This window comes from Acanthochromis polyacanthus, chromosome 2 (genome assembly GCF_021347895.1).
Source record: "Acanthochromis polyacanthus isolate Apoly-LR-REF ecotype Palm Island chromosome 2, KAUST_Apoly_ChrSc, whole genome shotgun sequence".
NCBI lineage: Eukaryota > Metazoa > Chordata > Actinopteri > Pomacentridae > Acanthochromis > Acanthochromis polyacanthus.
Genome location: NC_067114.1, coordinates 36,560,168 through 36,576,040, shown reverse-complemented (window position 1 = coordinate 36,576,040; position 15,873 = coordinate 36,560,168). Strand labels below are relative to the sequence as shown.

The window sequence follows — 15,873 nt, the reverse complement described above, 5'->3', positions numbered from 1 at the left end:
TGTTTTTCCCCACAAGATATTAGCAGGAGCTTGATTACAGCTGTTTGGAACTATTCTCTCCAAGTTTATTAAATACTATACAATATGTGTATCTCCATTGTGTGTATTTGCACACAACATTGTCGGTAACTTAATTAAGTTCATATATTTATAAATGATCTCAGAGAGAGTGTGAAGAGAAGATCAGTCTGGACCAGGATCTGATGGCAAGTCACACTGTGTAGGTGTACATGTCTTCAGATCAGACATGTGAGCTGTCAAACACAGAATATCAGTTTCATTTCCTACTGTTGAGAGCTATTTCCTTCCATTGTAGTATCCAAAACTGTCCCCAAATAGATTAAGTTGTGAACATTTTTGTACAGACTATGATATTAACAAACTAACAGCAAGAACTTAATTAATGAGGTTTAACTGTAAATTACCCTAATCTTAAGTTTTGCTGTTGAAGAAAAAAGATGGCACAGTGCAGCAGTGATAAGCACTGTGGCCTCACAACTAGAAAGTCCTACCATTAAATCTTGGCTTGGGGTCTTTCTGTGTGGAGTTTGCATGTTCTCCCTGTGCAGTATGGGTTCTTCTAAATTGTCCACAGGTGTGAGAGGTGTGATTGTGAGAGTGTTTGGTTGTTTGTCTCTATGTGTAGCCCTGTGATAGACTGGTGACCTGTCCAGGGTGAACCCTGCCTTCATCCTATGTCAGCTGGGATAGACTCCAGCACCCCCATGACCCTACAGAGGGTCAACTGTATTGACTAGTCTTATGTAAATGACAAATACCACATGGATACCACAACTTTATCTGGCACTGTACGTGGTGTATCTGAATGCAGATGTGAGGAACATTAATGGAAAAGCCTTAGGGCTTGCTCTGAGTGTTTAGGCCATTTAAGTTCTAAAAACCGTCTTCAGACAATCTTAATTGTAATAGTTGCTATATGAATAAAATTGAATTGAAAAGTGATTAGAATACTATTATTTTAACAGACTGATGAAACTAGCAGTGTTCCATATCCCATGTCCGAAAGGAACTTGGGTCAGAATGCTCAGCTGCAGGAACTCAGGTGTCTGTGTCCACAGTCAAGCATGTTTTCTGTCACCATAGGCTAAGATGCTATGCAAGAAGGAAGCTTCCTGTAGATGCTGCACCTTAAGGCTTGACTGAAGGGCAAATGATCAAATGGACAAAGACCTTCTGGAATAAAGTTCAGATGAAAGAAAAATTTAGCTATTTGTCCACAATGAACAGAAATTTGTTTTCACAGATGGTGAGGCCTTTACGTGAACGGCCAGGTGTGTTTGCGTTGCTTCCCTGGGGAACACATAGCACCAGGGTGCACTATGAGAAGAAGGCAAGCTGGTGGAGGCAATGTGATGCTTTGGACAATTTTCTGCAGGGAAACCTTGGGTTATGCCATCCATGTGGACGTTGCTTTGACACGTACCACCGATCTAAGCATTGTTGCAGACCGTGTATGCCCTCTCATTCCGTGATGGCTCATCCTCATTCAGCAGGATAATGCACCGTGCCTCAAGGCAAACATGGCTCTGGAATGGTTTGAGGAGCATAACAATGACTTCGAGGTGTTGGCTTCGTCTCCAAATTCCCAAGATCCAAATTTAATCCAGCATCTGTGGTATGTGCTGAACAAAAAAGTCCGATTCATGGACGCCCCCCCTCACAACTTCCAGTGGTGGAAAAAAGTTTTCAGACACCCTTAATATTTTACACCATCTCAAAATCTGTATGTGTGTGTGTGGTGTGTGTTTATATATACATGTATATGTATACACTCACATACATACATATAAATCTGCAGATATTTAAACTGTTTAGTTGAAATTTAGTCCCTGTAAAAAACAATGTCATGAGTTTGGACTAACGCCATGGAAACTCTGAGTACCTTAACAAAAGCCCTTTGTTAGAATCTCTTCAGTGTCTTTGATTAGTACCATACAACTGGCCAAGATTGAGACTTATCTGTAATTGCAGTTGAGACTGTAGCAGAGAGTACACAGCTAGCTCGATGGTGAGCTTAGTAAGGCCAACAGTTTGTCACAGGGGTTAAAGACATGGGTAGCATCAGATTCTAATCATCAGGGCCTAATGTGAAGCAGCTGTCTGAAGAGACGCAGCCACAGCTCCTGTCATCCAGGTCAGTGCTTGGGGAGGGAAAAAAAAGACTGAAAAAAGGAGTCTGAGTGAAATGAATGATGCTGATTCAACACTGGACGACTTTATGAAAACATTTGTTTTGCATTAGGCTTCTCTCTGTGCATGCCAGTGGTGGCTAGAGACCCAGATCTTTAACAGAACACACTGACTAAATGATTTTACTGATGTCAACCACACCAGGGTAATGGCCTGCTGGGTTCATCTTAGTGCAGTGCAAATCAGATCATGAATAATAACACCGTCTCCTTTAGTGTTCCACTTCAGACAGTAGAATGTCTTTGTAAAGCGCACCCCTACCCTCCTTCACTGCAAAAGCATGTTTTTTTTAATCTTGTGTGTTGGAATTGTAGTGGTTAGTTTTCGACAATCCGTCTGCATAAAACTGCCCCCAAAAAACTTACATTTTGAAGTTGTCTCACTTATCGTTAGATGATTGATGTCAATTTTAACTCTGTGCTATCATAAGTTTTGTTTACTTTTTAACATTTAGTGTAGACTAGTTGACTATTTGACAATCCCACAATCAGACCTGTTTATACAATGTATCTAGGGCTTTTGTAAATACCAAATTAGAGTCATTATTGAACTTGGAACCAGTCTAAACTCAAGGTCCACTCAGTTTTTTTTTTTTTTTTTTTGCATTAACCATTTCAACTGTCGCAGGACCTTTATCAACAGGTGAAGTCTACTCATTTCTTGCAGAACAACAGTTATTCAAGCTTCTCTATCATGTAAATCACCTAAAACATCAGTTAAAGTTGATTTTAACAGCACATTTATAGGATAAATAAAAGATGCTTGCGACCAGAAGGGAGCATGTGAGGGCTCATGCATGATCCAGTTTGCCAACCTACATGTTAAATGTTCATACACTGCAGACAGATTTCTGAGAGGAAGTCCTATTACATTAGAGCAGACAGTAGTGGTCCTCTGCAGGTGGTATCCGTTCTGGAGGCTGATAGAGTAGAACCAGCGGGTGATAGAAAATGCAGTGGTACTCTTTATGAAGGGGTAATAGAATGTCTGGAGAATGTTCTGACTTACTCCAAAAGATTTGAGCTTCCTTAAGAGGTACTGCCTCCGGTGACATTTTCTGATGATCTCCTCTGTGTTAGTAGCTTGTCTTAGTGTTCAGTACCTGAAATTTTGAAGCTTGGCAAAAGGTACACAGGAATTTCTTTGTCAACAATTAATTTTAGGAGTGTGTTGCATCATTTTTTTCAGACGTGCACACTGTTGATGATCAGTATTTCGTGTGAACATAGATGGAATCTAACCACCATTGCTATACCCTGAGCCTATTTGTATATGCCTGCAGCAGTGACAGTTTTCTGATGGTCCTGACTGATCTGTCTTCCTTGGTCGTCCTTGACACAGTTTTCTGTCCCAGTCGAGCCCTGCTGAGATCCCACAGCCACGAAGCATTCTCCACCTCATCAGTCCTCCGCTCTCCCCTCGGAAATTTATTGACCACCTCCTCTCCCAGAGAGTGACTCTCTCAGCCTATGTCTCTCTCTCTCACACACATTATGGCTGATCTAGATTTTGATTCCTCACTTTTCTTCCTAGAATGTAGTGTCTGGTCTTTGAAGCTCACATGAATAAGTCTCATGATCTTAGTAAAGATATTGCACTGATGAAAGACACGGATTGAGGAAACAAAAAGAGAAACAATACCCCATCATGTAAAACCTGAATAGTACCATAACTTTTTAAATAATTTGTTTTTCCATATACAGAGTTAAAGGTCTTCTTTATGCTACTAAAACTCCTCTGACCCAGTGGGGCATGGACACAAGACCCCTGGGGATGTCATGTGACACCAAGATGGTGGCAGTGAATTCTGCGGGTCCTGTGGAATGCAGGGTGGGACCTACCTAGATCAGGCTTCTCCTGGCACATCCCACAGATGCTCAGTAGCATTTGGATCTGGGCAGTGTGGAACCAGAGTGAACAGCTTAGCTCTGTTGTGTTCCTCGGTCCACTCCTGAGCAGTTTTTGTGGTATGTGGGGTTGCATTGTTCTGCTGAGGGTGGAATCATCAGTGACTGCTGTTGCCATTATGGGTGAGGAGTTAGAGGTTGTTTGACCTGCAATGTTTAGGTGGGTGGTACATGTTAAGCATCCATATGAATGTCAGCACCCAAGGTTTCCCAGAAGAACATTGCATTATAACAAGATGATCGATGTTATTGACTTCACCTGTCAGTGGTCAGAATGCTGTGACTGATCGCCTTTTTGTCAATTTGCAATATCTGACACAATAAGTAAATAGATTTTGGTTGACGACTGAATCAATGAATAGACATACTTGAACTTACACAACAAAAATGTTTATTTCATTTGTATTTGTTTTTGCATTTTACATCTGTCTGTAACAGATGTTATTTTTTCCTGTCACACGAAGCTAGATAGATAACCTGCACTACTGCAGCAGATGTATTATTGAAATACTTACGTGACATGACTACATACACTACTCACAAAGTTATTCAACTTTTGGGTGAAATTAATGGAAAATGTAAAAAGTTCATGCTGTGATATATTATGAAAGTCGGGCATTAAAGTAGAAGCATGCAATAGTGATTTCCACATCTCAAACAATATATTGAAACAAAAGCTAACAACAGTGGTGGGTATATCAGAATAACAAAATGCCCATGTCTCATCACAGTTTGGATAGAGCAGCAGCCCTTAGCTGAAATCTGGTACAATTGTGTGCCACTAGTAGCGTGATTGCGGATGTGCCCAGACAACAACTGACCTCTGCCTGGCAATTAGCCTGAAGACCATCTATGAAGATAAACATAAAAATTATCAATAGCATATTTCGTTTGTTTAACCGCTATGTATCGGATGCAAACGTAGTCGAAGCTAAGTAGCCAAACTAAGACTAACACGTTGACTGTTAAGAATCTAAACATGTCTGACCATTACCCGTCTTCTCAAATGTAGCCTCCGTTGCCTATGCTTATGATGAAGACAGGTAGCTACTAACAGTTTGATTATTAGTTTCTGGGTCACAATATAGGCTTCCAAAGTCAGAAATAGCACTTGCTTGGTTGCAATGCGCAAACGTTGTTGAACAGCTACACATGCGGTGGTGCAATGACGTGACTCTAACTTGGCTCCTTGCCAATGGAAAAGCAAACCGTTTCTTAGGAGGCACAAGATTTGAACCAGCTAAGTACCTGTAATGAACTTGCACTGAACTGCACCGATTCTTTTTGGTCAAAAAGGGGTATCAGAGGCAGTGACCTGGTCGAAGGAACTGATCCAACAGCTGGCTGTCCTCATCCTACAGCATCACAGGCGTCTTATAACAGCAGCCTTAACAACCATCTTCCATTCTCCCTCTTACTCTGTCCTTTCTATTGTTTGGTAGGAGTGCTGTTGGCTGCCTGCCCTCATTCTTTCTCTGAGCCATGCAGTAGAGGCACACTGGCAGCCATTAACACAACCAATAGATAGTGTGAGCTAGGAGTAGAAATGGATGGCTTTATTCACTTGTCTGGCACTAGCAGTCCAGACAGAGACGCCAGAGAAACAAAGACTGAGAGGGGCTGTAATGGACACAGATGAAGTTACACTGAGCAGGGACCAGTGTTTAGGGGTGTGGAGAAATCTGCACAAGCATCCTTTTACAAAATATGGAAACACAATGACTAAAATTATTGTAATAAGTCTGCTAGGTCAGCCAGTCTACATTAATGATACATCAAATGCCAGGAAACAACATTCTGTCATTTTGAGTGCCAGTCAGCAACACCAATTGAAGTTGTCAATGTGTTAGTGCTAGCCAAAGTTATGTACAGTAGGTATTTATTTTACAATCTATCCACTGCATTAAGGTTTCAACTGCATCTTATTGTTAACTAACAATTTGATCTGCCATACCTACAAATAAATACTGAAATAGGGGTTTGCTTTGGGTGATATTCAGATCGGGCTCTGCACTCATCATACAGTTTGAAGTGTAAATATAAGTGGTCCAACAGCTTCATCCTTTCCGTAGCCAAACTGTATTTCCATGAAAACTGATGTGCATTTATTTTTAGCAGTTAAATCTTTCTCTTTAGTGTTTCTCTCCTGTTCCTCACTCATTTTGCTGTGCACGAGTGTGCATGCCAACAAGCTTTGTCTTTTAACTACAGCGAGTATGTTATCGTATTTTGTTGGTTGAAAATCTTACACGTGGATATTTCAAAACTTGAGCACATCATACAGAATCTGTCAGCATGCCTAGATACAACTGTAAGAATGTGAGAAAATACATTTATTTTCACTGTGGAAAATATAAAATTTTACTTTATAAAGCCACCATGACCCTGACATTTCAGCCTTCTCTTTTAAAAGTACATCTGTGAGTCACACGTCTGTCTTGCCAGAAAAGAAAAGATAATATGTTGTCTGGCTGTAAAATACGAGAAGGCTAAAATTTCAGTGGAGTGGATTCTTTTCTGGCCTTAAAATAGTCCTGGTTCACTTTATAATAGTAAAGAAATCATTAAGCATCTGATGGTTCTGCTAAAGTGAAAAATACAGGCATTTTCATTTCATTTAGATGAATGATGCTGGCTCCATATATCATTTATAAGGAATCCCTGGAGGTTTCTCCAACAGGCCTGATCATCTCTCCAGCTTCTTTACCCCTCATAGACCCACTCATGTTAAAGCAGTTGTTTTAACAGCGCTTACCTAATTATGTGTTGGAATTTCTTTTTTGGTAATTTCTAATGTATTGAGTCATGCCATCTGGCAGTAATAGTGTTGGCATTTTGTCCTTTTCAACCTAAATGTTCCTTTCAGTTGTTTGTTCTTCACTCCTTGCCATCTCACCACATAATCTTGGCAGAAAGGCTAGGCTGCTGAATTATTAGCTTTCATAGTACCATCATTATTTAGTTGCTGCCACATTTCCCACAAATGACATTAATATGCAGGTTTTTGCCAAAGAAATAAACTATTGTGGTAGAAAAGTCCTGGAGGATTTTCTGTACTGAGTTATGGTTGTGCATGTACACAATTCTACTGAACAATTATGGACTATTAGCAACATTACAGCTGCTAGAATGGTACCACAGCAAACTGTCTCTGGCAGCAGCAGATGCAGGTGTCGGACATTAAAGGTTTAGGTCTGAGGGCCAGGTTTGCTAGAAGTGGGTTGCATTGAAATTTTTTATGAATTTGTGGCCAAAAACCACCCATTTTTTAACTGCTGATTTACAGCGACATTAGCCCAGCACCCTAGCCTAGCCACGCTAGACCCATGTTTCTGAAGGCACAAGGGTCTAGGCATGCTCGACAGGGAGGGAGGCGGGCTAAAAGGTTGTCTATCAAATCCCTCTGCAGCAATTGGGTTGGTATACAACCAATCAATGCAACGAATAGGCTGACGTAGTTCCTAGAGCACCGGCGGATTGTGGCTAAGTCCCATTAGCTTCCCAACCAGCGGAGCCAACTGGTATATTAAGGATTTGCCATATCCCGTCGGCATAAGTCCAAATACGTCTTTCTTCTCAATGAAACATTTCAGTGCCGTCCTTTGTTTATCTTTCAAGTTGAATTTTAGCTTCAAATCTTTAAGGGCTGTGGCCAAAGCCGAGTCCAAAGATAACTGTTTATTGTGCGCCGGTTGTTTCTGTCAGAATCGTCACGCCTCTGTCGTCACTTCGTTACGCCCGCCTTCTGACTCTACACTTCATGGTGATTCGTCCGGCCAGTTTTAGGAGCATCCAGCCTTGAGCCTTATGGAGGGTAACAAGACCCACCCTGGCAGAGAATTAAATTCGTTGCCGTGGGTTGTCTAGCGCGGCTAGGCTACCAGCACCCATCAACTCCTACAAATTAGCAGTGCCTTTGTCACAAATGGCTTAGTATATAAGATATTAACTATAAATACAATATATTTAAAGTATAAATATCCTTAATTCACTGATTGGCTGCCTAATTTGCTCAACAATTCCAAGTGTATGTTGCTATAGTGTATGTATGAACATCACAGTCATTGCAAAGGACCTTATTTAAGTTGGGGTCACATGTTGGATAACAGCGTCACAAGCCTCTTTTAGTGTCCAACTAGTTTCAAGGCTTATCCCAGTATGTTTTAGATGCCAGCTCAGCAAGGAACAGGAAATACTTTACAAGGTCAGCCTACACCTGATGGAAAGAAGCAACCGTAGCATTGTAAGAGATGAAACACATCGGCATTGCAAGCATGCACAGGTTGTCACTGCCTTTATAACGTTATAAGACACAGTTTGCCCCGTTATGATCTGCTATTATCAGTCCACAGCATGATTAACCGACAGTTGACCCCCACTGTGTCAGCCAATATCACAGCTCCTGTGTCCAGAGCCAGCTTCTATTGCCAACATGGCTGGAAGTTCTTAAGTTTTGTGCCCTTAAAATATTTAAACCTTTAAACACACACACGAAATGCATGTGTCTTGGTCACTAAAAACAGTCATGCATTTTGGTTCACTCACAAATTCATTACAGAGCCTCTGGAAAAATTACAAAATCTGCTGGGTCAACAAAATACATCCAGCAACTTGAATTATCAGTTTGGTCATGTAGAAAGCGGTGTTAATCAAATTTTCTTAGTGGTACGGCTTCTTAGCTTCTTGAGTGATTACAATTAACCACAGCTGCTGACTCCTCTGAGCCAATTTAAAAAGGGCCCAGTGATGCACTCTTTACACTCAGCCACAAACACTACAGTGGGAAAGTCTGACGATCTGAGTACAGATCTGAAGAAGTGAATCGTTGGTTTGAACATGCCAGAAAAGTAACTTGGAGCCATTTCAAAGCAGCTACAGATCCCAAAATAATCAATGCAAACAATAGTAGATATAAAGTGCATGGTACAGTTGTGTCTCTGTGACAGTCAGGACGAAAACATATGAACTATCTGGATTTTGAGTTGCTGTCTATCCACAATATAGATCAGGGTGTTTCACTTCGTGCAGATGTAAAAACACAAAGCAGCTTAAACTACAGGTGACTCATTTCTCAGCGTGCAAGTTATAAAGCAGGACTCTTGGTAATTACGTCTTTTTCAACCCTGAACAGGGTTGGCGGTGCTATTTTTATCTGTGTAATCACACATCATACCCCTAGCTTGTAAGCAGCAAAGGTGCCATGTAAATGCATGAGGTGTACCAGCTCCTTACCCTAACCTTAACCAAACACAGCCAAACACTAAAATCATGTCGAAACTCTCTAACTGGTATTTCGACCTATAGGGTCCAGCGTTTTGGTTTCTACAAAGTTGTCAGGCTTTCTCTGACTGAAACTATGTCGCAAATTCCGTGCATGATATGAAACACAACAGTGCTTGAGAGAAAATATTCAGCTGGAGGAAAATGTTGTAAAATTTTACTCAGAACTGACATGTTGGAGATTAGTATGTAGTTAGAGATGGCAGAACACTCTATATTGGTGTTTTTTTCAACAGTAGTTTGAATTCAAGCCGTTTTTAAAATGATCCACATCATATCCACTGATGTAAAAAAGTACATGTGTGTTCATGTTTTGATGAAATGCTTTTGGGAACGCTGACGGTTTTTTCTGATTAATAATTACTTTGATGGGTTCTATCTAATTTCTTAAACAGGCAAACAATTCTTTGCATTTAGTAATGCTCTGCTGATCAAAGCATGGTGATTGTTTCTATTATAACACAGGAAAGTTGGCAAAAACATGTTTATGTGCAATCTATTTTTATTTTTTTCATTTTAGTTGTAAGATGATATGTTTTTACCATGTGCCAAGAGTTATAGTGCAACATACAAGTACAACAAGCCACTTCCATTACAAATTAAATGTCAACAGAAAGTCCATGTGTAACCGTACTTGAGTTGCACTTTGTATGAAGCCAGAACTCAATAACCCTTTTGTCTGTGTTGTTGTCAATATGTAGGTTCATGTCACTGATCATGATTATATTGTCATAATTAGTTAGTCCACACACAATGGTACATGTGGACATAAGTAGATCTTGGTTGAGTCAGAAAAAGCCATTCTGTGATGGTGGAACTTTGAATCTGTCAAAACCCACACAACACTGTTACCACACAGTCTGTCCTAGTGTTGGCTACTCAGGTATAAATATTGCGTTTTTCTGCTGTGCTGACTTGTCCTGATCCCATATTGAGTTTACCAGTTTACCAGGCCTTTTCTTTTCTTTTCTTTTCTTTTTTTTCTGGCAACTGCAGCCGACAGCAGCCAAAAATGCCACGAGAGCAGCAAGACTGAACCAGAATAGTGAAGTTGTGAGGGAGATAGCTGAAGAATAAGCTGAAACTGGCTATAAATCTCAGTAAAGTAAAGAAAAGCCGCTGATTTGGGTCAGAATTCTCCATAGGTGAATTACTATAAATGGCCCTTTACATTGTCATTGTTTTGACATTTTCATTTGATACATTGCTGTTACAAAAATGTTGATTTTACCTGCATTAGATATAAACAAAAAACTTGATTTCCTCAGAAACAAGTGCTAGCCATGTGTACCCATCAAGTGCTGTCATTTAATATTATCAGCTCGTCTGGTAATAATGACAGCGTCAAGTGCACTACTTCCCCGGCTAGGAATGATCCTCTTTGAGCATAGCTTTAGTGTTTTCTGCTAATCCAGTGATTGTTTAATGGTGGCATAACTACTAAGGTGCAAATCAGCAGAGCGGTACACAGCCAGAATAAACCAGCCTGTGAGCCCGAGCTCAGGGAACAGAAACCCTGTAGTTACAGATACAAATCTCTCTCAGCAGAATTGGAGCAAAAGTTATATGCATAAATTAAAAAGACATCCAATTCTGAGGCCTGCCTGACTTGTTACTGTCATTTCCAGCACAAATACATAGACTTTTCATCCATTAATATCTTTGTACACGTTTACAGATCTTATAAGCAGATGCACACATTTTTTTGAAATGACATTTACAGATTCAAGTTTGCACTGACAAATCTCAGTACGCATTTCCAAATTCTTTTACATATTTTCCCTGTTCAAAGGGTGTTTTCCTTGCCACTGTCACCTTTGGGCTTGCTCTGGGGGTCAGGCATGTGGGTTCTGTAAAGCGTCTTGAGACAATTTGACTGTAATTTGGTGCTATATAAATAAAATTGAATTGAATTTACAAATCTCACTACGGACACACAGATTAAGATACACACACCTCTCCATACACATTTACCGATAGTTTTGCTGCAATAACACCCCCATAGCATTCATTGTTTGCCAGTCTAAATGCAAATCTGGATGTTGCAAAATATGCAAAAATATATTGACTTACTCATCATTGTGCATGGACCTTTCCTGTTTTCTTCAGGATTTTTTGACCTGATTAGACTTTTACAGATGTTGATCTCAGAAGTTAACGTGGATGATTCTTAAAATATCAATTAAAGGTCTAAATGAATGAATGAATTTACTTTCTTATTGCAAACATTTTTTTTGTTTCTGTTATCAAAAACAACTTGATCGCCTGACACATCACAGTTTACAAAATATGATTTTATTTCTCAGCATACAGTACATATACATCCTGTTATTGAATGTTAAATCAACACCAGATATTATCCATGGGGCTAAATAAAATTATAATTAAATGAGGCTAAGCAATAGTTAAACCTTTTAGAAGTGCTGCCTTAAGCCTCAGGTGTAAAAGTTAAACAGTAAACTCAGATAGCGGGGGGGAAAAAAGCCTAATTGCCCACAGATAAAACCTGTTTCTCCGACAGTTTGTGTGGCATGCAGTGTCTCCTGAAGAGACCCTGGTCAGGGTGTGAGAGGTCAGACAGGATCTTCTTTGCCTCTTCTCGTCCTCCTGAAGTCCATCACCATCTCTTTCGGTTTGCTGATGTTCAGCGTCAAGTTATTGATTGTATCAGTTCACAGTTCAGGATTAGGTTTGTAGTTTGTTCAACATGTCCTGTTTTAGTACACTGAAAGCTGCAAGCACTTACAACTAGTAATTTCAACCTTAGCTATAGTAATTGAATAAAAATTTTGCAGACTGATAACCTTTCCAGGATGTCCCCTGCCTTCACCATAAGTCAGCTGGGATAGACTCCAGCACCCTGTAACCCCAATGAGGATTAAGCGGTGTATAGATAATGGATGGATGGATGTTCCTTCAGTCCATCTTCTCTTAAACTACAACATTTGCGTTCACTTGACCCAAAAATCTGGTCAGTGTCACACATGCCTGTGCACTTACTGAATAGGGAAACTGAGCAAAGTGAAGTGCTGGTTTATAAGAAAATAAAATTAATTGTATAGCAACTTTTGTGGAATTTTATGAATGCTTCAAAATAAATGCTTGTAAAAAGCAGCAATGTTCCTTAAGCAAGTGTTGTAATTTAAAAAAAAAGTTTATAATCACTGTGTTTAATAACCTCCATTACTAATTAATTACTATTTGATTCATCCCATTTTACCGTGATGTTTTCAACCATGTCACCCTGCAGCAGTAATACAATAAACTGTGTTGTTTGGCCGGTGGTGCAGCTCCCCCACTACCGCCAATGCAGTCACAGTATGCTCACATCGAGGCTACATACACTTGCACTCACACAAACACACACAGACTTGGCTCTCTGGAGCTTAAGTGGGACTTTCCAGTGCAAGGGAAATTCCATAGGATGTTAAAATGGAGCAGATTTCCAAAGCTCTGGCCTTGTACTTAATAAAACACAATCCACACTGAACATTTAACAATTTCCAGTCCCACATCATATTTATTGCTTTTCAGTCTGCAATTTTTTCCACTGCTACAGCACTTCTCAAAATGTCTTTTTCCCCAAGGTGACGAAAAGTAGAACCTAATTCATGCCATAAGTCTGGCTCTGAAACGCTTCCTGAGAATGACACGCTTCCTCTGTTACATCCATGTAAAAGGCTCAAAGTCAGTCCCACTTCCACAGCTGTCTTGGGCTGAATGTCTTTCAAGCACTAATAAAGGAATCCAACAGATTCAGTGGAAACAAGATGGACAGTTTATTTTTAGAACACTCACCTGGGTGTTCGCTTTGTAAGTGGACAGTATGTATGAACATTTAGTATGTGTATGTCTGTGCATATACAGTCAGATCCACAAATATTTGGACATTGACACAATTTTCAGCATTTCTGCTCTGTACATCATCACAATGGATTTCAAATGAATCAATCCAGATGTGCTTTAGGAGCAGACTTTCAGGTTTAAATACAACATACTATGCAATGGTTAATTGTGGCAGAAACAGAGTTCAAAACTACTTGGCATTATAGTAGCATGTTGTATTAGATTTACTGGATTTACCCTTTTTCGATTTTAATATGCATGTAATTGAATCCAGTGTTTACTTTTACTCTTTGTGGAGGAAAATATTGGAAAAAAAATTTAATCTGCTCCCAAACACAGTTATGATATGGAAGATAAGTATAGTGATATTTACAACATGGACGATTTGTTAGATGTAGAATGTTTTACCTGTGCACATTGTGATAATGAAACGAAACCATTAATGGTATCACCCCTTCTTTACACAAAAAAATTGTCTAATGCAGTATTTGTCTCAAAAATGGAGAAAAAAACGCAAGTGCAGTACAGTTAAGCACTTCACTGTCATCAGTGGAGACCCAGCAAAGCCTCTTAAAGCGAGGATGGAGCAGCATTATGCAGAAACTGGACAGTTTTCTGACTGGGATGTTTGACATGAATCTAACATGCGGTCAGGTCCATAAATATTTGAATACTGACACAATTTTCAGCATTTCTGGCCTGTACATCGCCACAGTGGATTTGAAATGAAACAACCAAGATGTGCTTTATGTGCAGACTTTCAGCTTTAACTTGCGGGTATTTGCATCTGAACGGTGTAGGAATTACAACACATTTTATACGTGCCCTCCAGCTTTTTAAGTGCTAATTCAATGACATGCTTATTAAAACAAAAAAGGGTAATTCAGTAAATCCATCCAGTAAAACTTGCCACTATAATGCCAAGTAGTTTTGTGCCCTGTTTCAGCTACGATTAACAGTTGCATTGCAGAATCAGGTAGTCTGCAAGTGATTGAGCACCAGGTTCTCCACAAACATGCAATGCGAAGTAGGAGAGGGGCGACCATCGTCCGCCCCAGCTTTGCCATGGGCGACTCTCTGCCCCAGCCGAGGACAGCTATCCGCAACTAACCGAAGATCCACGGCGCTACGGTATCGCCACATCTAGGTGGGATTCTGACTTTGAGGCGTTCAGTCATAATCCCAGAGATGGTAGCTTTGCACCACTGGCTCCTCATCCAAGCACATAAACCAAATGTCAGAATGTGCGGTTCCTCTCGTACTGAGCAGGACTATTATTGCAACAACACATTATCTGTAGGGAAAAACTAGCCTGTCTCACGTCGGTCTAATAGGTTCAGCATTACAACAGCCTGTTGACTGAAGCAGTTGCACGCAAACGGCCCTTTTGTGTGAACGGACATAGTCTGAAGCAGAAAACCTGAGTTAAAGAAAGCTGAAAACCACCTTTGTGATACCTGTTAACTCTGATTGAGGTTTTAGTTTTTGTCAAGCCAGCTTCCACAAAAAAAAGCCTGGCTATGTCAAACTTGGTTAGTAGTACAGCCCTCTGGAATGTCTGAAGGGAAATTCTTCGAATTTAGTACTAACATTTACTTGGACTCAAGGATGAATTTAATACATTTTTGTTGTCGGAGCCCACTGTGACCTTACAAAACGCATCTTTTTTGCTACAACAAAGAAGAAGTCCTAGCATGATGTGATCTAATGCTGCCACTGTCACTGTGGCCCTGGACAAGAGTAGAAACGTACCAGAAGCCTATTCAGCTGGATGTTGAATGGGTGCATAATGGAGCCAAACATGAGATGCCAGCTCTCATTTCCACACAAAATCAGCCTGGACTGAAGTAACACAACAGGGTGGAGTCACACCGTACTCTGGTCCTCTGAAACCACCTTGGTATTCTCTCAACATGAAGATTGGGTCGTCCTGGGTGCTGATTGACAGAGAATGTGATATTTTCTTCTGTGCTTTAGTTTGAGGGTCATAGAGAAATCACCAGTGCTCACCAAAACTTGTGTCCCCCCCATTAGTAGCAGTGTCGCACAACTTCCTGACTCATGAATTACTGCTTGTACTGCTCATTATGTGCCCATGCACAGCTGACATTCTCTGAACTTTTTAATCAATATTTGTAGTGTCATGAAGTCATTTAAACTTATAGTCGTGTGTAAGTGAGTCAGTTATCCTATATAGTAGCATCCACAACGAAACTGAGTTTCTTTTGCTCTTTTCTCTTTTGTTTTCTTACCAAGACTGGTCATACAATAAACCTAGTGTTGTTTATTGTTATCTCTACATGTTCCTCTACTATTCTATTCCAGGTATCGGAGGGCTAGAGGAGTGTGTCTTGAAGTCGGCCACCCTGTCAAGCACCCCTGCTTGCCCACCATTCACCCCACTCAACTTCGAGGCCACGCCCATTGTTCGAGTTGCAGTAGAACCCAAACATCCAAGTAGGTCCTGGAAGGAACACATACATCTTATTAGTTAAATAATTTTAATGTTTCAACATTCATAAAGATTTAGGATGCTTTTGTTTTTTTTAAGTAAAGCGTTGAAACTGGAACTTCTACAAATGGTGTACATCATACTAAACATTGATGTTTTTAAAGAGGGGAATACCTT

General features: G+C 40.2%; 1 protein-coding gene across 1 annotated transcript in view; it reads left to right on the top strand.

Annotated features, from left to right (window-relative positions):
- efl1 (elongation factor like GTPase 1) overlaps positions 1–15,873 on the top strand; it is an 85,726-nt gene that overhangs the window by 43,714 nt on the left and 26,139 nt on the right. Inside the window, 1 exon segment of the mRNA XM_022217237.2 lies at positions 15,570–15,701. Coding sequence (XP_022072929.2) covers positions 15,570–15,701 — 132 coding nt within the window.